Below are 25,415 nucleotides of genomic sequence, written 5' to 3' on the forward strand. Positions count from 1 at the left end.
TGAAATTTAATAATTAATTAATAAGTGTGACCCAATAAATTATAACCGTTAGATTGACGGAAATTAACGGTTAAGATTTGATAATAAGAGATTGTAAAAAAAAAAATATAGTAAGTATAACCTTACCCGATAAAAAATATGATTTACCGAAAAAAATATGAATATGGAATTAAATTTTTAATTTGACATTGATAAAATTATCTTGGGGAAGGATATTGTAACAACTAAGTTGTGTTACTACCATGTTACTACTAATCAATCTCACTGTTAGATTGATTATGTTGATCCAACGATTATATTTATTTTCATCTTTGTATAGTCATGATTCCCCATATTTAAAGTGAAAACATTAAATATGAGAAATCATAACCATACAAAGGTGGAAATAAATATAAAGTATTAAATTTGGAGAATCATGATTATACAAAGATGGAAATAAATATAACTGTTGGATCAACATAATCGATCTAACGGTGAAATTAATTGGTAGTAACATAGTAGTAATACAACTTGGTTGTTACAGTATCCTTCCCTACCAATTAAACTCTTAATTTTTTTAGGTTTTTTTTTTTTGTTTTTTTTTTTAAATAATGCAATAATAAAAGAGTTTTTCGGGAAGTAAAGCAGTGTTCCACTTTTCTTTTTTCTGCGGGCATCGCTGTTATCTCTCCGCTTGCACTGTCCTTCTTCTACCTCTCGCTCTTTCCCTATCATCCATAATTCATATTGATCGTATAAAACGTTCATTATTCTGCTTGAGGATCGAGATTTCTCGATCATGCAACTATATTAATTCCTACTCTTCATATCTATCTATATCTCTATCCCTATCCCTCTCCGTAAAGTTCTAGGGTTTCGATTATAATCCTGCATTTACCTTCCAATTTTAGTTGCATAATACTGCAATAATATAACTTCTCCTTTTTTTTTCTGTTTCTTTTGTTGTTTGAGCTGGAATTGCTATCGGATATGATTTCGTTCCTAGGTAGGTTTTTTACTTGATTTATTCACATTTTCGTTCTTCAATTTAGAGATTTTGGGTGGTTCGTTTGTTTTTTTGTTTTCTGTGGAATTTAGCATTTCAAGTATATATATATATATATATGGCGGCTGGTGGACATGGAGGTTATAGCGAAAACGAGTTGAGGGAGCGTGAGTCCAATTTTGATGTTTCAAGACGTGGTGTTAGTAATAATTCTAGAGAAAAGTATGATAGGATTAGGAATGGTAGCCGCGATGTTGCGAGGGTTGGGAACAAGGATGCAAGAGATAGGATTAGACCGAGACAGAAAGATATTAGATTGAGAGAAGCTTCGAATGGCAGTTACCGGTCATCATCGAGTGGGAGTGACTCGGGCTCCGGCGGCAGTGGCGGGCTTGGGCCAAGACGATGTGGGTTTTCTGTTAAGACTATGGACAGAGAACCAGGTGAGCTTTCTAGTGAGAGTGGGTCTGATGATGCAATTGAATCAGAATCAGTGGTGAAATACTGTGAGGTTGCAAGGGGTGAAGAAAACGGGACTCAATCTCCACTAGACAGGAAAAGAAAATTTTCACCAATAGTGTGGGATAAGGATGATGAAGAAGTGAATGATTTATGCAAACATAGGGTAGCTACAACAGTGACTGCTCTTCCCCCTCCATCCCCAGTTTCTAGAGTAATCCGTCAGTCAGCTAATGTTCCTTACAATGGAGTTGAAATTCATCCTGTACAAAACAGAGAAGCTGAGAGTATTGAGTTGCCGACTGGTACTAATTCTTCATTGATGTCTGAGTCAATTAAAGATGCTGAATCTGAGTCTCTTGCAGGTTTGCATTCATTTTTGCCTGAGCAGAGGTTGGGTAATGAGCCGGAAGCTGAGCTATCAGAAGGTGAGGATTATGTTCCAACTCATAATATATTATCTTCAAGATGGGCAGCTGGAGATAACTCTCCCGTTGATGAAGGTGAAATCAATGATGTCAAGGAAATCCTTAAATCGAGGAGGAGGCTCTCTCCTGAGCTGGGTACGAGAGTAAGAACCAAGATGTTGAGACCAGAGGAATCTAAAATAGAAGGTTTTGAAGGGGTTAGATCTATATCATCTGAATCTGAAGAAAGAGGTAGCGGAGGGAGATCGTCCAGTGGAGATGATCAATCGGAGAAGGATGACTATATGGAGATTGATGGTCAAGGTTGCAACAGTGAAACTAGTAGTAATCACTCAGATACAGACTCTGAAGATGAAGATGATAGCCGGAAAACTCCAGAACCTCCGGCTCCGGCACAAAGAGTTGTCAACATGCTTCAGGGTTGTAGAAGTGTTGATGAATTTGAGAGACTGAACAAGATAGATGAAGGAACATATGGTGTTGTATATAGGGCCAAAGATAAGAAGACTGGGGAAATTGTGGCATTGAAGAAAGTGAAGATGGAGAAGGAAAAAGAAGGCTTTCCCCTGACTTCTCTTAGAGAAATAAACATTCTTCTTTCCTTTCACCACCCATCAGTAGTTGACGTTAAAGAAGTGGTGGTAGGGAGTAGCCTTGACAGTATTTTCATGGTAATGGAATACATGGAACATGATCTTAAAGGATTAATGGAGGCAATGAAGCAGCCATTTAGCCAGAGTGAAGTAAAATGCTTAATGCTCCAGCTTTTGGAAGGTGTGAAGTATCTTCATGACAACTGGGTTCTTCATAGGGATTTGAAGACGTCAAATCTGCTTCTGAATAATCGGGGTGAGTTAAAAATTTGTGATTTTGGATTGGCTCGGCAGTATGGGAGTCCATTGAAACCATATACACACCTTGTAGTTACTCTTTGGTACAGGTGAGTGATATTTGCTTAGACATGCCATTTGTTTCTGTTTATTCATATCATTGATTAATTTGTATTACATTCTTCATTATAGTGTATAATTTTGATACTGTGAATTTGAAAATTATGTTGTAAATCAGTCGTGCATTGGTCTAAATCTTAATCTTAATTTGCTATTATTCTGCAAGAATATTTATGTAGTAATATTGCAAGCTTGATGTTAAACACCTAGTCTTTTGACATTATGTCAGTGTTTATGTACTTCTCCATCCATTCTATAAACATTAACCTCAAAGTCTGTCATCTCATTGTGGTGTTGGTTTTATTAGTGGTATTTGACTGTAGTTTACTTACTGTGTGTTTAACATATCTCTGATTGTATTCTCTTCCAATAGAAGAGATCATTTAGTTAATGGTTGTCTATATGTTTCTCAGGGCTCCTGAACTTCTTCTGGGGACAAAACAGTATTCGACAGCCATTGACATGTGGTCTCTGGGTTGTATAATGGCTGAACTTTTGTCCAAGGAACCACTATTTAATGGGAAGGCTGAATTTGATCAACTTGACAAGGTATACTTTACATGCCATTTTTTACTTGTAGTGGATAAATTCTTCAAAGAAGTCATAGAGAGAGAGAAGAGAGAGCGAAAGTGAACAGAGAGAAAGAGAATAAAGTGATTCATTGATCGTACATGTGTTACACAATGGTCTAATATAGCCTTACAAATATGCCACGTCATCTGGTTTAGTTGTAACCAGAATTAGTTAGCTGAACAGAATGAGAACGCTAATTACAGAAATGACCCTATGACTAATTACAAGATTGACCCTGTGTACAGCTGTATAAGCTGTACACCTCATCTACTCTAATATGCCCCCTCAAACTCAGGGTGGATGATGGTAACTGAGCGAGTCAACCACCTTGAGTTTGTCCCTCAAAACAGCAAACCTGGAGGCAGATAAGCTCTTTGTAAGAGTGTCAGCAACTTGATCCAAGGAAGGAATGTGGCAGACACAGATTTCTTTAGCAATAACACGCTCTCTTACAAGAATATATCCAATTCCATATGCTTAGTCCTAGCATGAAGGACTGGATTATGAGACAGGGAGACAGTACTCAGATTGTCACACAAAATGAGAGGAGTGCCAAACTGAATTTGGAGCTCATGAAGGAGAGATTTGAGCCAGAGAACCTCTGCTGTAGCTAGAGCAAGGCTGCGATACTCAGCCTCAGTGCTGGACCGTGCAACCAGATTCTGCTTCTTGGACCACCATGACACCAAGTTGGAGCCAAAAAAGATACATGCTCCTGAAGTAGACCGTCTATCATCTGGGTCACTAGCCCAATCTGCATCACAAAATGCAGTGATAGAGAATAAGTGACTTGGATGACATGGCTGCAGTAACATACCATGATGGAGGGTGCCATTCAAGTAACGTAAAATTCGCTTGACTGCAGCCCAATGCTCTTCAAGAGGTTGAGCCATAAATTGGCAAGCTTTGTTAACCGAGTAGCTGATATCAGGTCTAGTAAGTGTAGCATATTGGAGAGCCCCAACAATGGAACGATAGAAGGATGGATCTGAGTAGTAATTGGACCCATATTTGGAGAGCTTGCAGCCAGATTGAAGAGGGGTAGAAATACCTTTGGCTTATGCCATATGAGCTCTACTAAGAAGGCTGCGAATGTATTTTGACTGAGTAAGAAGCAGTGCTCCAGAAGATGTTCTCTGAACCTCAACACCAAGAAAGAAATCAAGAGTCCCAAGATCCTTGAGAGCAAACTCAGAATCAAGTTTCTGAATAAGAGTCTGAATAAAGCAGGAGTCATTTCCAGTGATGATTATATCATCTACATAAACCAAGAGAAAGACACATTGTGCAGACTTCCTGTAGATAAATAGTGAAGGATCACATTTACTAGCAACGAATCCAAGATGCAGTAGAGATGCTTTGAGCTTATCAAACCAAGCTCTTGGGGCCTGTTTCAAGCCATAAAGGGCTTTATGTAACTGACAGACCAGTGATTTATTTGGGGACTCAAAGCCAGGAGGCTGTTGCCTGTACACCTCTTCATCAAGAGTGCCATTAAGAAAGGCATTATTGACATCCAGTTGCCTTAATGTCCAGCCAAAGGAGATAGCAACAGTAAGAATGGTGCGGATGGTAATAGGCTTAACTACTGGGGAAAAAGTTTCTGTGTAATCAAACCCAGCTTGCTGATGAAAACCTTTGGCCACCAACCTAGCTTTATACCTGTTGAGAGTGCCATCAGGATTTTCTTTAACACGAAAAACCCACTTGCAACCAATTGCAGTTCTGTTGGGAGGAAGAGAAACCAAAGACCAAGTTGAGTTAGCATGAAGTGCACACATTTCAGATTGCATAACAGCAGACCAGTTGGGATTGGCCAAGGCTTGTTTGATGCTGACAGGTTCAACAGAGGTGGACAAGATATGTGGGTGGGGAGCAGTCTTGGAGCGGGTAGTGATGATGCGAGAAGGTGAAATATGAAGAGGTCCAGAGGGTATATATTCGGAACCAGAGTCAACAGAAGAAGGAGAAGAAGAACTAAATGAAATAGGAACAGGAGAATTTGAACCTGAAGAGGCTGCAGTTGAGACTGACGGAGAGTTGGAAGGATTGCTGTGTGAAGGTGACATGCCAGAAGAGCAAACATGACTTGAGAATGATGAAGAAGAATCTGTTTGAGCTACGGTACATGGTGGTGATGAGGTGTTGCTGCTGGATGCTTGGGAACTTTGAGTGGTCAAGCTCTGCTGTGATGAGGAGAGTGATGGACGTACAGGAGCATTAGACTTAATATGAGAGTCTACCAAAGGGATCAAATTAGAAACAGGAGGAGAGGAATGATCAGTAGCATTGTTGGATGATGAACTGTACCAAAAAGGGTAAGGAAACTTGGACTCATTAAAAAGGACATCTTTAGAAACAAACAATCTACCAGAAGAGTTCAAGCACTTGTAGCCTTTGTGAGTAGGAGAATAGCCAAGGAAAATGCACTCACTGCTCCTAAAGTCCAGTTTGTGATTGTTGTATGGTCTTAGGAAAGGGAAACAAGCACAACCGAAGACCTTGAATGACTTGTAGTCAGGCACTGTTTTGTGTAGTTTGATAGAAGGAACCTCAAAATTCAAGGCAGCAGTAGGAAGAGAATTAATGAGATACACAGCTGAAATAAAGGCATGGTCCCAAAATTTGATGGGTAGGGATGCATGAGCAAGTAAGGTAAGACCAGTTTCAACTATATGACGATGCTTTCTCTCAACAACACCATTCTGATGATGGGTGTGAGGATAGGCAACCCGGTGAATGATTCCCTGGTTTTTAAGATGTTGATGAAAAGGTCTAAACTCTCCCCCCCCCCCAATCAGTTTGAAGAGCTTTAATAGTGGACTGAAAATTGTTTGATATAAGTGCTTGAAATTGATTAAAAACAACCAATGCTTCTGACTTTTGTTTGAGGGGATAAATCCAAGTGTATCTAGAGTGGGCATCTACTAATGATATGTAGTAGGTGAAGCCCATTGAGGACTTGACAGGAGCTGGACCCCACAGATCACTAAAAACAAGGTCAAAAGGTTTTTCATACACTTTGGTAGAAGGACCAGAATGTAATCTATGTATTTTTCCCAAACAACACGCAGAACAAAAGGAAATGTCAGATTTATTAGGCACAGAAATATTACACGACTTGAGAACTGAATTCAGAGCCTCAGTGTGAGGATGACCCAGTCTACAATGCCAAAGAGAGTACATATAGTTTGACCCTATAGGACTTGAGCTGCTGACTTTATTAGATGTGTTTGGTGTGAGTACATTGGTGAGTGGAGTATCACTACAAGTTGAAACACTGTAACTAGTACATAGAGAATTTTGACTACAAGAATCCAAATTGGACGTAGAAACAGAAGCACACTGTTGGCTTGATGGCAGACTTGAATTGGGGTAAAGATTAACTCCTTGAAAACGGTACAATCCATCAGTTCCCAAAGCACCTTCCAGCAAGACCTCATGAGATGCCTAGGATTTGACAAAGCAAGTGAAAGGGTGAAATTCAAAATAAACACTGTTATCTCTAGCAAACTGACTTACACTGATGAGATTTTTAGTTATGGAGGGAACAAGTAATAAATTGTTAAGATGTAGGTGAGTGTGTGGTTGGAGGGGAGAAGAAAAGGAAGAGCAACCCGTAGCATTGACTCGCAAACCTTGGCCGTTTCCTATGTAAACCTGGTCTGCACCTGACAGTTGTGTGCTTTGTAGAAGGTTTTGAGGATTGGCAGTCACATGGTGAGAGGCACCTGAGTCTGGATACCACTCTATGGACTGAACATTTGAAGGAGTAGGCAAGAGTCCTTGTCCTTGAGATTGTGAAGCTATATTGCAAAGCTGTGAAGCATGATGTTGAGGTTGATTTGTGGTCAACAAAGCTTGAGGCTGGTTGACATTAGCAGGTCTATTGTACTGAAATGATCTCTGAAATGAGGGCTGTGGTTGTGGAAAGAACTGGTGAGCTTCTGGTGATGAGAACTCGGGCACAAAATTCTCATCAAATCTATACCAGCAACTTTGAACTCCATGTCCAAATTTGTAACAGAGTTGACATTGAATATTGCTTCGACCTCTGCCTCTTCCTCCTCTGTTATTTCTACCATAAAACCTTCCTCTTCCTCTTTCATTATTTGTATTATAAGATCTTTGATTCTGACTTGCTTGAATAGGAGCAAAAGGAGGTCTCATAGCTGTTGAATCAGATCTTGAACTTTCTTTTGGATCTGAGGATATCTTCTGAACTACATTAACAGTCATTGAATCTGAAAGAAGAGTTTCATTCTGCCTAGCAAGCATCATTTCATAGGACATCAGTTCAACACGTAAATCATTGAGTGAGTATGGATTTTCACGAGCTTGAACAGTAGTAACAAACGCATTAAAATCAGGAGGAAGACCAGCTAAAATCAGTTCAGTTTGTTCTTCAACTGAGATCGGACTTTTGATAGCCTTTAACTCATCACAAATAGTTTTAACTCGACGAAGATATTCAGCAACAGATCTGCCACCTTTCTTGATGGTGCGAAGTTCAGATCTGAGCTGATGAGTTTTGGACTTCATCATACCTTGGAAAAACTTGTGAATTTGCTCCCATGCTTCATACGCATGAGAAACACCGAGGATCTCGTTCAAGATTTCTTCTGAGACAGTAGACAGAATCCATGAAAGAAGCATTTGATCTTGACGAATCCACTCAGTATAAAGTGGATTAACAGCTTCATCAACACGAGCTTGCTCAGATTCGAACTGAAGCGGTATCTTAGGGTTAACAAGAAAGTGATGAAGTTGATGAGATGTGATTACTGGTTCTACAACTTGATTCCAGATCAGAAAGTTACTTTCTGTAAGTTTGACGGAGATCTGATGCGTGAACAGTGACGGAGAAGATGACCGGTGCTCTGTCGTTCCATTTCCGGTGGTTGTTCCGGCGGCTGAAGACGACTGAGACGGTGGATGCGAAGCGGAAGACATCAAGTGGTTGGATCTGTATCAGGCCCTCAGAGAGAGGGCTCTGATACCATCAAAGAAGTCATAGAGAGAGAGAAGAGAGAGCGAAAGTGAACAGAGAGAAAGAGAATAAAGTGATTCATTGATCGTACATGTGTTACACAATGGTCTAATATAGACCTTACAAATATGCCACGTCATCTGGTTTAGTTGTAACCAGAATTAGTTAGCTGAACAGAATGAGAACGCTAATTACAGAAATGACCCTATGACTAATTACAAGATTGATCCATGTGTTACTCTGTCTTGCCTAGTCTTTCAACTTATGGTGCCTCTTAAAGTGGCTTAGATCTATTAACACACATTGATTTACTTGCAGATTTTCAGAATTCTTGGCACACCAAATGAATCTATTTGGCCTGGGTTCTCAGAATTACCTCGAGTCAAGGTCAATTTTGTCAAGCATCAGTAAGTATTTTTTATTTCCTTTATTTAAGACATTGACTGTTTCGTTCCTCTGTTCTCATTTTTTGCCACTGTTTTCCCAGGCTTCCAACTCTGGGTCGTTCTGGTCTGGCTATCTGGCCTCCCTTGGTGACTTAACTTTTACGTGACTTTTGTAGTGTGTATTAACCACCAGAATGTTCCTTTCAGGTATAATCTCCTGCGTAAAAAGTTTCCTGCAACATCATTCACTGGATCTCCAGTTCTTTCTGATTCTGGATTTGATTTGTTGAACAAGCTTCTTACTTATGATCCCAAAAAGGTAAAATGATACATGAACTGCTTGACTTAATGTAGTAAATACATATTTGTTTTAGTGTTTATTAAGAATATGATCTGTTATTATTACTATACACAGCGGATCACAGCTGAAGCTGCTCTTAACCACGAGTGGTTTCGTGAAGTTCCCCTTCCTAAGTCTAAAGAATTCATGCCTACATTCCCTGCTCAACATGCTCAAGACAGGTGACCTAATAAGAAATTGCTGTGTCAAATACCTTTTTAATTTTACTTGTTGATTTGACTCATATATATGCTTTATATTTATGTAAATAGGCGGATGCGGAGAATATTAAGGAGTCCGGATCCATTAAAGGAGCAGCGACGGAAGGAGTTACAGCAGGGTGAATCAGGGACTGGTGGTATTTTTGGTTAAGAATTGTGCAATCTAAAATTTTGGTCTCGATAATCATTCTAACACAATCTGCTGAATTTTTGCATGCTTGAGGTGAGAGTATGCACTAAACAGAAGCTGCAAACCTTGTTTGTTAGATGATCACTTGTGCTGTTTTTTATCAGGCACTTGTTGGTTTATGTCGAGATATGTATTCTTTACCTCCTGGGAACCAGATTTATTTCAGGTTAACCTTCTTCATTCTTGATCGTCATATAGAAATGGACATGGGTCACTGTTGCAGTTCAAGGTGGGGCATAATTGCCTTCTGAAAATAGGAATAGTTAACGTCTGCTGAAACTTGTGTATGTAACATATCTTCATTGGCATTTTGTAAACGATTTAATCTGATATTGAATATTGAAGCAGTATGGATTTTCTAGTGGATATTAGTTCTTTGCTTTTTTAATGTTCATATTGTGTTTGCAAGAGACAGTTCGTGTGATGTGGAAGATTGCATTCTGTCCATTTCGTTGAAGAAAATGATATTTACTTTTTACATCAAAGGTAATGCACCCCTTGATATCTTGGATATTAAGGAATGGCAATTATGTTTGTCAGTCAGAGAGATGATGTCCAAGCCAGTCTTACTCTGTAAACATTGTCTGATGTTTAATGTGTGTATTTGTGTCTGAATTCTGCTGTTTGCAATTTTTTTTTTATCTCTGACATGGCATGGCTATGTATTATTTTATTGTAGACGCTGACAATTTTTCTGATTTGGATTTTAACCGCCTGAAATTTCTTTCTATGTAAAGTACAAATGACTTTTGCTCAAGTAAACTTATATTTCTTTTTACTGAATCCAGAATAATTGTTATACAGGAATTTATTTATTTTGAAGTCACACGTGAATGTTCTCTCAACTTTAAATCTAACTGAAATGAATAGATTTAAAAATATTTCATGGACTCTTGGGGGTAAAAATTTAGTACCGTTCAAGAGGGATGGCTAGTTAGCTTTTGGTTTGAACTATAAATTCCGAGCATTGAAGCATCAATTATCAAGGGAAAGGAATTGTTTTTTTATATCTACTGTTTTGAAAACAGAGAACGAACCGGGGCAGTGGTAAAATTGTTCTTTTGTGACTGAAGGGTTATGGGTTCAAATCTGGAAAACAGTCTCTTTACAATGATTTGCAAGGATAAAGTTTCATACAAGAATTGCTCTGATCTCACACTCGCTAGTCAGGTTTAATTGGGGAATGATTTTTTAAATCTACTATTTTGAAAATTTTACGGAGTCTTCGATAGCTTTTTGAATTTGAAAACATTTATGCACTCTACTTTGTTTTTTCATTCCTCATGAAAAGAAATGTGGAATTTAAGCATGTTGTCTCATGTGTATGGTAGTACTGAAGAGTATTAACTCTTGTTTAAGCACGAGTCAAAGCAAAATATCTTATCATATCTATTCATCATGTAATGATTGAGTTTCCACAAGTCCGAGAATTCTTTTATGACATTTGTGTGCGAATATCACTGCAGTATCAATTATCAAAGCTAGCAGGTTGAGGATGTTACCTGTATACCCTGGAATATATGAAACTTTGTTCCATCAGGCTCTCTCGAGGTACCATGCAAACCTTGATTTGTTTTATTACGTTTCTGAAGTTCTTTCGACTACTTGGGATTTTAAGAACATAATCATTTATTTATTTCTGTTGTGCATGTTCTAGTAAATCCTTATGTTGTTTATTAATTTTTTTTAGATTAATATTGAAGGGATATTTGATGGATTGTAACATTGCAGTTTTATTGCTTGCTTAAATGTGCTGTTAAATTGGACGGTCAATCAAATTATTTTTGGGAAAACCATATTCATTAAAAGGAATTACCCAGGATGAAGGTTGTGAAGCTTTGCCTGAGCTAATTGGAAGAGAATTGACCTGGGTCTGGATTAAATATATTTCTAATTTTTAATTTCTTCTAGATCTAACAACTGTAACCAGATTTTTTGGGTTAAGTTCAGTCAAATGTGCATCATCGCCAAATAACTAAGGTTGAAATAAAGAATTTAGCAACATACTAAAAATTTCATCTTTATGTGGATTGATGGTAAATCAGGGACAGAGTATCCATTAGCCATATTTTTTAAAATTATTTATTGATATGCCACAAGCTGGAATTCTATTTTCAAAATGCCACACTTAAATCCTGCTGGCCGACCAGCGAAACCGCTTTTGACACGGGGCAGGCGCAGGAAGTCCTGCTGAGTAGGATTTGGTGTGGCATTTTGAAGATTTACTCGTGGCATATCAATAAATAATTTTACAAAATGTTAAGCCACCTTTATGAATGAGAGATGTTTGTTGATTTATGGCTGAATGTTCCTCCGTTTAGCGCATGGGAATGGGAGGTTTACTCCCTTCTTGGTCGAATGTTACTATGATAAAAAGTAATTATTGAGTTCTCATTAGTAACTAGTATGATGTATGAGTAGATAACTCAACTATGTATGTTATATGCTGTAAAGCTTGATTTCCCAGCTTATGTAATTGACCTTATGAGTAGACTTGAGAACTTTATGAATATTGGAATGTAACATATATTCCTACAAATATGTAATTATGTGAGATGCGCTTTCTATTATGAAATTATGTTGTTTGCCATGAGATTATAAGGATGGACAGCATGATGTATGTGGTCATACTTCTCAGTATTCGTTAAAAGGGAGATGAAAGGTGTGTGCCTGTCTCGTGCTTCTCTCTTGCTCCTGTGAGATGTTAAAATTTGAATAGAACTTATACGCTTGTTCAAGTTATTCACTTGCATCGTGGATAAGAATGAACTCTTGATGAATACAAGATTTAAAAATTCAACGAAGATGGAGTGTGCTGATGAAATTAATGGGAGTCGTTAAATTTATGTTTAGTTTTTTGGACATATTCATGTTCCATGAGAGGCATTCCTCTTGCATCCCTCTTACGTTGAGCGTGGTTTCTGTGTTATTTAACAATCTGCCATGGCTTGTAGCAAATATAGTACCTTGGTCATGAGGAAGAATTGTAGAACACTCGCGGTACCTTTTAATCAAATTATAATGGTAACCTGGAAGTCCTGAAGGCCATTGAGGGTTTCTTCGTGTGGGCGTGCGACATTTATAATTAATGTCTTTACATAGAACAAAGAAAACCAGGTTTAATGTCACACGGTGATGGGTTTTTTTTTTTATACTAAACCTTTAATGGGTTGGCTTGGGGCCAATTTTTTTTTGTTTTTTTTTTTTTGTTTATTACAATACTCATTGTTTAAAAAAAATAAAAATATAGATAATATATAAAAACTTGGATATTTATAAATATAATATAATAAAAAAATGTACTGAATATATATTTAAACGATTCTGAATTTTTTTTATTTTGGTGTTTTTGAATTATTTTAAGTGAAAGATTTTTTTCTTGTTTATAATTATTTTTATTCATTCTCATATAATGCAAATAATCTATGACATTTATATATATATATATATATATATATATATATATATATATATATATATATATATTAATCGGATGTCAAGTCATTTGACGTAAAGATTTGTCAAGTGGGAGAATCGTAATCATAAAAAATGATAATAAAAAAAGAGAGAGAGAACATGATGTTCATTTTTGATCAATTAAATAAGGAAAATCAATATCCAAAATAACATAGTTTTAAGTGAATGGGACGTCAAGTGATACGACAAATAATTAAAATTAATTATTAATTCATATATATAATATTTAGAATGCATTTATATTGAAATTTAAATAATTTAAAAGAGATAAACTTATATTAAAATATGAATTTACATTCTTAGTCATCTAAATTTGAATATTAGAAAAGCGTTATATGTATAATAACCTCATATATAATTTATACGTGACTATGTCAATTCTCAATTATTCAATTATAATAATAATTTATTTGTTCGGTAATTTCTTTGCAATAACTTCCTTAATCATCAAAGATATAATAATAATAATAATAATAATAATAATAATAATAATAATTTATACCAAAAAAGCAGTGTTTTAAAACTCCGCCCCACCTCCCGGGTTGACCCGGGTCAACCCTGACCCCTCCCTTCTGAGGGTTGGGGTCACAAGTTGGACCCTATATGCATATCGACCCCTTTGACCTCTAAAGTCCGGCCGGGTTTCAATGACTCCCGGGTCAGAGGGGTCAAAGGGGGTCACTGCATATTTTTTTTTTAATTTTTTTTCTTCATGAAACAACATTGTTTTATTAAAAAAATAAATAAAAATACTTACAAACCTAAATCTAATTGTTCTCTTCTCTCCTAGTGACCTTAATGTTTTCAATCTTCACCTCACTGCCGTGAACCTTCTAGAAAAGGTAAGAATTTTACCCCTTCAATGAAATCCTTACGGGTTGTCGATGGAAAACAAAAACTCATTCTTACTTCCTTTAAATTTTTCTTTGTCAGAAACCTTCTCAAAAGTGGCAGAATCGGGTCAGTGTAGTTACCCCATTAGAATATGAGTTTTGTACTTTGGTATCTTGATACTTTAATTAGGTTGTATAATATTGACTTGTGGTTATAATTGGTGAATTATGTTAAATATATTTTGAATCTTTAATGATTAGTGATTTGTTTTTTAATATTTACATATAGAATATATCTATTTATATTTTTTTAATATATAAAACTGGGTCAGCGTAGTGATCCTCTGACCCCCCAATTGAACCCGTGAACCCGTGACCCGTGACCCCAACCGGGTCGATGACCGAGTCGAGTTTTTAAACAATGCAAAAAAGTGTAGTGGTTAATGTTCCACGTTGGTAAGCCTCTGCCAATGTCCGAAGACTTTTTTGGTACTCCCCTTTTACCAACAACGTCACTTCCCAAATTAGTAAACAATCGAGACTTAATTTCCAAAAAAAAAAAAAAAACAATTGAGACTTAGGGGGCGTTTGGTACAGGAGAAATTTTTATTTGTCCGGGAATCTCAATTTTCAAAAATATGATTTTTACATTCAGTATATGATAATATTCAGAAATTTAAAATTTAGAAAAATTCAGTTTCCCGGGAATCCGGCCAAATGCCGTGTACCAAACGCCCCCTTAGGGAATTACACACAAAAAAAACCAAGGATTTAAATAGTATAAATTTTTTCTGATTTTGGAAAATGGGAGTACCGCTACTCCCGTAGTATTAATATATTTATCTTGCGAATGGGTCTGACTGATCATTGCTATCAATTTATTAAAGGAAAATTAAAAAGAAATAAAATAAAATAACACGAGCAGGTGCTTAAGTTTTCAATTTTTCATCATATTTCAGCAAATTTAAGGGTGGCTGCTCTTGCAAAATGCAAGTGTGTTTTTTTGTTTACTATTATATTTGTTTAATTAGTCAGCGTAGATAGTTTATCTATATTAAATCTAAAACGACGTCGTTTTGAGACGGAAATCAAAATATTTTTATAATTATTATTTATTTTAGGATTATAATAGTCTTTCTTATTATAATTTTTCAACACAATTTGAGAGTAAATATAAATAACTTATCTATATTGACTATAAAAACATTAAAGCCTTAATTAAAATACTGTTTTCAAACTTTTCTTAAACAAAGTTTACCGTGCTTGCGAACGTGTGATTTAATGTCTCCTCCATCTTTAACCACTGCCATCCTTTTTAGATAGAAATAAGAGGGTAATGGATTAGGCGTCAGTGGCTCTTTTGACTTCAACGTTAACAATGGTCCTGCTTCCCCTTCCAACTAAGGAAACAAAGTCGTTTTGAACGTAAAATCTGTACTTTATCATGATGCCATTGCCAGCCAACTAATCTATAAAAGAGACTTTTTGTAGGTTCACAACATTTTGTTGTGAAGTCAGACACAAAGTTATAATGAAAATATTAAAATCCTTTTCTTGTTCTAATTTGATCTGTTATGTTACCTGGGAAGAAAACTCGCTGCGAGTGCTACTACCTAACGGGGACACACAAACCTTGACCATAAATCTCGTGTAAAATAAAAATATAATTGTAGGATGCAACCTTGGCCAAAAAATTATTAATTTTGGCCATCCATAAATATGTGTATGCTTACAGTTTCTGCCAAGAAAATAGTGCATTGTACATACAGACATGCTAACCACGACTGGTTACAGTGAGCTTAAAAGTTGGAACAGTGGCCAAAGTGCCACTGTTGTATAAAAAAAATCAAAATGTCACGCCAACAGTAAATTTTGCTAAAATGCCACGTGGCATATTTCGTTACACTGTGTAGCGAAATATGTGTGCAAATAATTCGCTACACGGTATAGCGAAATATGCCGCGTCAGAATGCACAGAACCAAAAATGTCACATGTCAGACAGGGAGAATTTCGCTACACTGTGCAGCGAAATTCTCCCTGTTTGACACGTGGAATTTTTGGTTCTGACATGGCATATTTTGCTACATAGTGTAGCGAAATATGCCACATGGCATTTTGGCAAAATTTACTGTTGGCGTGACATTTTGATGTTTTTTTTTTGCCAACAGTGGTAGCCACTGTTCCTTAAAAGTTTCTTGGATATGAAGAGTTTGAGCTTAAAAGAGGAAGTAGTTTCGAGAAAGAGGAACAGTAGTGGCTGCAGTGCAGGTAAGAACTTCTCCATCTGCTGTAACTGTGTATGTCTCTGGGTCCACAGTGATTTCTGGAAGGGTGTCATTCAGTTTCATGTCTAGTTTGGTGAGCTTCCTCACATTGTTCACAGCTTCCACCCTCTTGTTCAGTCCGTATGAAGCTTTTACTCCGTTGTCTAAAGCAGCCTGTTTGTGACAGAGCAATGATGTGATGTGAGTCTGTAACTTTGAAGAGAAACAAACACAAATATATGCAGCCTGTTTACGAGAAAGATAAAGACAAAGAAAGAGGGGTTCCATGCCTTGCTCACAAACGCAATGGAGTGTGCACTACCAGCCTTGCCAAATGCTCCAAACATTGGCCTCATAATCACCTACAGAATTGTGTTTCTTAGTTTAGTTGAAGCACTTCCACTAAAATACTCCGAAGCAGACTATGTACTTCCGGAAATACATAGTGTAACCTAGTGTATTTCCGGGAGTACATAGTATAGTTTGTAAGAGTTTGTAAACAAAAAGTTTGTAAATATAACCCTTCCCTATATATATATATATATATATATATATATATATATTGCCGCATGTTATTCTTACACAGGTTTAGGAATAAGAAGTTTTACATCAAATTTTAATCATTGATTTGCTTGCAATAACAGCTCACATGTCTAATAAATCAAAGTTGTTAGATATAAAAAAGATCCACGATCAAAATTGAAAGTGTAACTTGTACCGGTATAAGATGTTCCATATACATATAGACATAGATGAAAACATTACCGGTTCTGGGGTTGGGATGCTTGCATTTGGGTCACCCATGTTAGCCCAAGCAATCACACCCCCTTTGATCACCATTTCTGGTTTTGCTCCAAAAAATGACGGCTTCCATAACACAAGATCAGCTAACTTGTTCACCTGCAAAACTAGGTATAAATGAGGGTGCCGAGGTCAAATTAATTAAAATTAGAAGGATTAGCATCAGCTTTATAGCTGTCGTGTGATATGTTAATTGAAGTTAATTTGTGAAGAAAAAAAAATAGTAATTAGATGCACAATAATACACAGCTATACATGTGGCTCAATCTGAATTCCATGAAGTTAAAAGTTTAATAGGGACCACTTAGATGCTTCCATATGAATAGCTGACCATACCTGTGTTGTGTAATTAGTACTAACTTTGTCCAAATATGGAAACGAGAACACATCAGAAGTAAAAAAGCTTGATTTCTGAATATCAGGGTTCAGTTTTTGCCAAGCCAGTAAATCCCTCCCACCTGGGGTATGCTTCTACATTTTTATTTTTATTTTAATCTTTTTATATTTAATCATAGGTAATTAAGTACGATGGTGTTTACAACCATTGTTTTTTCAAAGGAAATACACAAAAACTTCCTGTATATCTTTTGTGAAAATTTGACAAAGCACTAAACATTAAAACATCATACCTCAACTGAACCAACGTAAGGTGACAAACCATTAGCTATAGCTGGATTTATAGTATATTTTGCAACATAACGTTTGATCCGAAAGTTGTCATTGTCTGATTCACCAGGCTGTAGTGGTCCTCTTTGTGACTTCATCTTATTGGCAGTTTGCCAAGTTCTGCTTATCACCTAAGGAAGAAATGATTCAACAATATAATCCTCAGAATCAAAAAAATGATCTTGATTTTCATGGATACACTACAAATGAAAAAAATAAAAAGGAGGTGGAGGTGAAAAGACAACTATTGGAGTTCCATATGGTGATAATCACATTAACAACAGTAAGACATGATTGTACTGTTCTGCAGACATTTTCCACATGAGACAATGACAGAGAGATCTTAAAAGAAACTGAGAGAAATGCCACAGGCACACACCATTTCATTTTCAGGATTTAATTTGGCACTATCAAGCGCTCTATTTCTTTTTTTATCATAACAAATATGAATAGAATTAAGTCTTATACAGATGTGCTGACTTGAGTGAAGGAAGGACCTCTCCAATTCGACCCATAGCCTGTGAATCAGAAGATATAATGCTAATTGCCCCCATGTCATGCAAAATATCTTCAGCAGCGATTGTTTCAGCTCTAATCCTTGATTCCGCAAAAGCTACATCTTCTGGAATATCCTTATTAAGATGATGGCAGACCATCTGTACATCATCGAGTCTAAATTAAGAACTGAATAGCACAAGCTGCATTAATACTACTGATACTGTGTTTTAATTCATACCAACATGTCAAGATGCTCATCTATGGTATTAGACGTATAAGGACGTGTGGGATTTGTTGATGAGGGTAGCACATTCTTCACACCACATACTTTGATGATATCTGGAGCATGGCCACCACCTGCACCTTCACTGCACAAGAAAGTAAAGTATCAGCCAACTTGGACCAGAAAATAGATCCAAAAAGCCATCTTGATTTCCATTCTGATTGGCAGCTAGCTGTGAGCATACAATAACCATGCCCACCTCAACCCTCCATGAGGCCAGAAAAAAGAATAGAGGATATAAAAAAAGATAGAGCGCAAAATGTAAAAACATAGGGCTTGTAGAAGTGCATATTCTAGCATGGGAGAAACAAAGGTTTAACCTATCACCTATTTCAATTTGCAGATAAGATCAGAGTCAATAAAGGATGGAAACCAATGTTATACCAAGATATTACATATTAGCTCCTTTTCTCTATGGTAATACTTCTATACAATGAATTTTCAAATGAAATTAAAATGGATTTACCACAGTAATTAACAAATAACAATCATATGCCATGCATGTGCTTTATAAAAAATTTCAAAAGTTAACGTATACCTGTGGTAAGCATGAATAGTTCTTCCTTTAAATGCAGCGATTGTATGTTCCACGAATCCAGATTCATTTAAGGTGTCAGTATGTATATTAACCTGTTATAGAAAAGGTTAGCAACAGAAATCAACCAAAATTATTTAAGTAAATAAGTGAATCTATTGAAGAAAGTTGTGCCTGGATATCATATTCTTCTGCGACAGTCAAACAACTGTCTATTGCAGCTGGTGTAGTTCCCCAGTCCTCATGCAGCTTCAGTCCCATAGCTCCAGCCTTGATTATTTCATGTAGTTCATCAGGCTTGGAACTATTCCCCTGAAGCAACAAATGGAACGTTTAATTGACTTTAAACATATAAAGAGGTTTTCCAGAGGTCCGCCACATAACATTAAGCAAAAAACAAGAGAAAAAAAAAAACTAAAAAGAACAACTGACTTTTCCGGTATAACCAAAGTTTAGGGGAAGGTCATCAGTTGATTGCAGCATCATTTTCATCTGAAATGGCGCCGGTGTACAAGTTGTAGCACGTGTTCCATCAGCTGGTCCTGTTCCTCCTCCCACTAATGTTGTGATACCTATATATAAAGCAGAAAATGACTGAATAAAATCCAATGAATAGTATGGATCAAGTAGGATGCTTAGGAATATAAGTAATTTGATAAATACTGGAGCTTTCAATATATACAAATATAACATAAACACAACCAAATGATCTCAAATATCTCCCAAAATTTTCATTTTTATGAATACAGTACACTAGTGCATGCATTAAATATTTAAAAATACATGTAATGAGCACTTCAGTTATGAAACTTACCACTTGATATGGCTTCATCCGCTAATTGAGGGCATATAAAATGCACATGACAATCTATAGCCCCAGCTGTTACGATCAAGCCCTCTCCACTAATAACTTCAGTGTTAGCCTAGAAATGGATGATGTGTTTGTAATTTGTATCAAGATAATGATGTAGGAACTCAACTCATTGCCTCTGATATCTGGAAGGGAACTTACCCCAATGATCATATTAGGAAATACACCATTCAACATGTCTGGATTTCCTGCTTTTCCAATTGAGACAATATAGCCATCCTTAATACCAATATCTGCTTTGATAATTCCAGTATAATCAATGATCACAGCATTTGTTATAACAGTATCCAGGGATCCATTAGGTGGATGGCCGCAAAACTGACCCATTCCATCTCTTATGACTTTTCCACCTCCAAAAACACACTCATCACCATAGAAAGCAAAATCTTTTTCAATTTCAGCAAACAAGTCAGTGTCACCAAGACGGATTTTGTCACCAGTAGTAGGGCCATACTTGTTAGCATATTCCTCTCGAGAAATTACTGTGGTAAATGAATAGTCTTTTCCAGTGACACCTTTCCTGGGAAATTCATATTTGAGGTAAGAAATCTTCTCAGGCATGGCATCGGCAAAGATGTAAGCAAAGTTATATATAACAAACACTTCAATAACAAATCATAAACCTTGCATTTTCCTCCTCCATATGTCCAAATCCCCTTGTGCTCACAGCCTCCATGGCTGCTATGCAATTGGAATCATTAACTGGACCATCAGCAATGTTATTACCTCCCCTGATGACTTTGCTACCTCCAATGCTTACAAGTACAACACTTTTACTTTCCCCTGGCTATCAAGAGTAAATATTTTTCGATTAATCATTTGTAATCTAATAAATGAATTAGTTCAACTGCTGAACATGTTTAGCCTTCTCACATGAGATAGGCACTGAAAAAAAAAAATTATAATGCAAAAAATTCAATGAACCATACATTACAATTACTATTGTAAATTTGAAAACTGACAACAATGCATAATTCCACCTCAAAGCGTGTGGCATTCCCAGCAGGTATATTGAGGTGCATGCCATATGCTTTCCTTCGATCAAATGTTAAGCAAGGATTTACTTCAACAAAATTGTAGTGACTGCCAACCTGAAAATTTTCATAAATATTATAAAATGGTTGCATCAGTTATTTTCTGCTAGAAAAGGGAAACAAGGATTCAATTAGCTGGAATATTTGAAACACTAAATTTTAATATGTTAATATTTGACAAGCTTCAATATTTATAACAATATTAAATTCGACAAGAAAAGCCAAAAGCTTCTATTTCCTGAAAGCCTATGGCCCAAAGATGGCCCATTGCTGATTCGGTGAGGTCAAGAAGATACACATACTTAGATACAAATCTTCAGACAACCTTGAAAACCATCTAAATCCTCCAATAATTATCAGAAAACAAATTCAAGGAAACCAGTAGCAGTTAAGTAGCGCTCATTGACATCACTTTGTTAATTCATATTATGTGCACAGCTTTTATCATACTGCATTAGAAACAATGGTAGTACATGTAACTAGAGCATTTTTAAAATGGAATAAATAAGTTTGTCATTTCAATGCCAAAGAAAAAAAGATTTTATCCAAAATGCTAAGTTGCTAGATGTAACACACTGCAAACACCTGAATTGGCCTGTCTCCATTGTTGACAACTCTGAGGATTACTGCATCCCTTCCAGGGCTAAGAACCACGCTTCCTCCTCCAGATATTATTTCACCTGGAATTCTATTATCTTCTTCGTTCTCAGTAAACTTGTCAAGTGAAGGTACTGCAAACACAGTTTCCACCCATCAAGAGAAATGCTAATGTAAGTACAGGCTTCAATTTGTATTTTGTGTTTCTGTATGTCAACTATAACAAAGGTTTTCAAACCACATTACAGTAGATTGCAAAATTGCATTCTGAGCATTATTTTGGTACTGCAAGATATTGCATTATTTTGGATGTACATAAGCCTGAAAGGAATAAAATTTGATTGATCTATAAAAGATTCCTATACTCCTACTTGAATAAAAGAAAATATACACTACTAATAATGCTTTATTTTCAAGAAAGGATAAATACTAAAGTTGTATACGTATATATTCATTATTAAATTGAAAACATATACTACAACTATTATTGGGGCTCTAAGCTTCTTTTACTCCTTTATAGCCAATGTAGCTGGTTAGGTGATCCAAGCAATCAAAGTCAACTAAACTAGTTTAGTAAAATAAAAAATAGAAGAATTTTTTTTTGCAGATCATCAATGACAGGTCAATGATCATTTCTTAAAAAATATATGCTTCTAATAAGTTCAAAGAGATTTTATTCTCCCACAACTTCTACATAGAAATAAGAAGAGAAGAGATTCCTCCATTTCTTATAAACAATAGAAATGATGATTATGAACTACTAAAAATACATAAGAATTTTATTTAGGGGTAAAGGATAAATAAGAAATAGAGTTTGTAAGTCACGTCTTAAAGTCAAACTTATAAGCAGAATTTTACTCAGTAGATATATGCAATAAAACATCTATTTTTAAGATTAAAGTAGAGGCATACCTGGAAGAAAAGAACCAAATAATGCTAGTTCAAGGTTTCCATTCTCAGAAGCAATTGGGTCATGAATGGTGACTAACTTAGTCCCATCACGAAAGGTGGCTTCAACCTACATTCAATTTTATTTAACAAAATGATGATAATAACATTTGGCAAATTCTTTCTTTCTCTAATTGTATGAGCCAGGGGGATGGGGAAGAGTGGAGAGTACTAAGATAAATTATAACAAAAATTGACCTACATCCTTTTGAAGTTTTAAGACCCCCATAATAAAGAGATTGAAATGGGCCAAAATAAATTAAAAATAGTTTTTCTATAAAAAAAAAAAAAATTTGAATCATAAAAACAAAGAAATATTTATTTTTTCAAAAAATTTCTTGGCACAAAACATGGAAGATCTTCAAGAGTAACAAGTTGACAGAGCTGAAATCATGCTATATGCACAAAGCCATCTGGGAGAGTGCTTTTTGAAAGTATATATTTGTATAACATAGTCATACTGCAAAAATGATACAAGTACCAGAACAGTATCCAAGAGATGTGGAACCGCATAAAGAACTTGTCTCCTGTTAAAATATAAAAACAAATTCAGATTTTCTAAACAAAAAAGAAAAGAAAAGGGTTCATTCCACTTTTTCTACCGCAGAATTATATCAATTTAAAGAGATGAAACCATTATCCAAGGAAAGGAAAAACAATTAAAAAACATAAGCCAATCGGAATCAAATGATGAAAATTAACATAACACCTTCCTAAGAGTTCTCTCCCAATGGACATCAACTCTGCAACAGTCTTTTCACCGTCACGAACAAATTCCAAAATCTATGCAATAGGAAAAAAACATAAACATACAAATCAAATTAAATAACAAACCTTCTAATTAAAAAAAGAAAAAGAAAAGAAAAGAGGAAAAGAAACAAACCTGCAGTGCTATGAGAGCTACAGCTTCAGTATAATTGAGTCTCAAACCACGAGCAAGGCGTTTCTGAGCAAGAAAGCCAGCATTGTGCACGGCTAGTTTCTCGATCTCTCTAGGGGTCAGTTTCATTTTTCAGTGTTGAAAATCCTAAGCACGGAGTGGAAGAAAAGAGGAAAACTTAGCGAAAATTTAAGAAGAGTGAAAACTCAAAATAACTAGTTTCTGATTGCATATCATCATCATAAGTTTCAAGACACGTGGTACGAGGAATTGAGAAAAAGACTCGTAACAGATTTAAAGACTCGTAACAGATTTATTGTTCTTACAGAGCAGATACTTTAGTTCTTGTTTGATATAGGATGACTGGATGGACAGTGACAGTGACAGTGACGCTTAAGGTGTGGTAGAGGATAAAAAAATTTTATTCGAGAATCTCAAATTTCATAAATACGACGAAAACATTTAGTTTTACGATAATATCCGTAAATTAAAAATGAGTTTATAAAGAAATGAACATAGATAAATTATTTATATTCATTCTTAAAATGACGTTATTTTGAGTTAAAAAATTAAAAAATTATGATGAAAAAGACTATTATAACCCTGAAATAAATTATAATTACAAAAATACCTTAATTTCCGCTTCAAAACGAAGTCATTTTGAGCTCAGTGTAGATAAATTATCTACATTAACTGTAAAAAAAATAAATCCATTAAAAATTTAGAAAAATTTAGTTTTTCAAAAATTTTAAAAAATATCTTGTATCAAACAAACACCTCTTAAGACTTTTTTAACCCTTAAATAATCCACACTCCTTTTTTTTTTTGGTAAACAATAATCCACACTCTGACATCAATTGAGAGTCTCCACTTGGTGGAGTTTGCATCCTTTCTTTTCTCAAAGCTAAAAATTATTTATAAGCAGTAGACACTAGTTAGATTAAATAAATTTTGAAAAAAAAAATTAAAAGTCTAAAGTTCCTAAAAAAAATGTGTTTTAAGCTTTTATCTATTCTTCTTAAATTATGTGTATTTTTTGAAATAAAAAACTATAGAGAGAAAAAAAAATCTTAAAATATGTGTTTTTAACCAAAAATTTTAAGTAATCGTCAAACAACTTTTAATTTTTTTCTAACTTTAACTTATAAATAATTTCTAAGCATCCTCTTAATAAAAACTATCCATTTTGAATGATGAAAATTAACGAAAGTCCTTAAGTTATAAACTTATAAACAACAACCAAATGAGAATTATAACTATTATGTTATAGGAGATTTATATTTTATGCCACAGAAATTTAGATAATTGTGTTGTCATTTTTTTTTAAGTAGTAGGTTTTATCACTTTGTGTATTAGCATAAAATATATACTCTCTTATTACATAAGAATAGACAAGCTCTAACTAGATTTATGTGAAATTGCAATTTGAAATTATTAAACCAAAAAACATTATATTATATTTAGAAGGATATTTTTAATTAATATACTTTCATTTATAAATCAGAACTTTGATAAAATTAGACAGATCTAATTATTGCATAAAGATATCTTAATTTGAGATATCTGAATATAATTTGATATTTTTTATTAAAATTATCTTTTAGTCAATCTTAAATCGAATGTGAATTTAGTTCTATATGCATTTTTTAAAGCACACATGGTGTATATATCATAGAAAATTATATCTCCTAATATCTAATATATAGGGAATAACATTTATATTTTTGCTATATAATTTTTTTTCTGTTATATACGTATAAAAGTGAGTGGAATTTATATATATATAAAAGAAAAATAAAATTATTATTCATTTTTACTTAAGTGTGGCATAAAAAATTTATACAATAAAAATAGAAATATTTTTATTTCATTAATAAATCGTAATCTAATAATAATATTGAATAATCTAATCAAAATATTTAATATTTTATAATTATAATTAAATGAATAAAACAAAATAAAAAATAATATTTATTGAGAGAAAATGAAAACTAGTTAAACAAATAGTAATTTTAGGAGAAATAGGAAAGAGATCTATCCAAAGATATTTTTGTATTTTTGTATTTACAAATCTCTGAAAATCTTTTATATTTGACCATATTTATTTATACCTTATTACAATTTGTGTAGAGAACCATTTAAAGAATAAATAATTTTTTTTGGACATAGAATAAATAATTTGAATAAATCACGTTAGACCTGTTT

At 34.9% G+C, this 25,415-nt stretch overlaps 2 protein-coding genes across 7 annotated transcripts; one reads left to right on the plus strand and one right to left on the minus strand.

Annotated features, from left to right (window-relative positions):
- The first annotated feature begins 659 nt into the window (after positions 1-659).
- On the plus strand, positions 660-11,949 carry LOC133285477 (cyclin-dependent kinase G-2-like). Of its 6 annotated transcripts, none has more exons than XR_009748005.1 (8): positions 660-2,812; positions 3,236-3,371; positions 8,704-8,792; positions 8,979-9,090; positions 9,187-9,293; positions 9,384-9,806; positions 9,938-10,008; positions 10,989-11,949. XR_009748005.1 is itself a non-coding variant. In XM_061482714.1 (8 exons), the coding sequence occupies exons 1-8, from the start codon at positions 970-972 to the stop codon at positions 9,481-9,483; spliced, it is 1,488 nt and encodes a 495-aa protein (XP_061338698.1). In that variant the 5' UTR covers positions 660-969; the 3' UTR covers positions 9,484-9,918. The 6 variants fall into 6 exon arrangements, 5 of the variants coding, with proteins under 5 accessions (XP_061338698.1, XP_061338695.1, XP_061338697.1 ...); XM_061482714.1 differs by lacking the exons at positions 9,938-10,008; positions 10,989-11,949 and having other exon boundaries at positions 660-985; positions 1,810-1,872; positions 1,948-2,812; positions 9,384-9,918; XM_061482711.1 differs by lacking the exons at positions 9,938-10,008; positions 10,989-11,949 and having other exon boundaries at positions 660-1,872; positions 1,948-2,812; positions 9,384-9,919.
- A 3,558-nt stretch (positions 11,950-15,507) lies between these two features.
- On the minus strand, positions 15,508-23,339 carry LOC133285482 (urease). Its single transcript, XM_061482720.1, has 18 exons — positions 23,214-23,339; positions 23,040-23,113; positions 22,812-22,857; positions 22,295-22,400; positions 21,371-21,516; positions 20,732-20,842; positions 20,375-20,538; positions 19,893-20,271; positions 19,695-19,803; positions 19,313-19,452; positions 19,055-19,192; positions 18,884-18,975; positions 18,301-18,430; positions 18,062-18,220; positions 17,528-17,695; positions 16,863-16,997; positions 16,388-16,459; positions 15,508-16,271 (listed from the first exon to the last, which is right to left on the minus strand). Exons 1-18 carry the CDS (start codon positions 23,337-23,339, stop codon positions 16,050-16,052), a joined length of 2,517 nt encoding a protein of 838 aa, XP_061338704.1. The 3' UTR covers positions 15,508-16,049.
- Between the last annotated feature and the right edge of the window lie 2,076 nt (positions 23,340-25,415).

The sequence above is a fragment of the Gastrolobium bilobum genome, unplaced genomic scaffold (genome assembly GCF_033153095.1).
Source record: "Gastrolobium bilobum isolate Gb01-03AN ecotype WA unplaced genomic scaffold, APGP_CSIRO_Gbil_v1 utg32472, whole genome shotgun sequence".
NCBI classification, from domain to species: Eukaryota; Viridiplantae; Streptophyta; class Magnoliopsida; order Fabales; family Fabaceae; genus Gastrolobium; species Gastrolobium bilobum.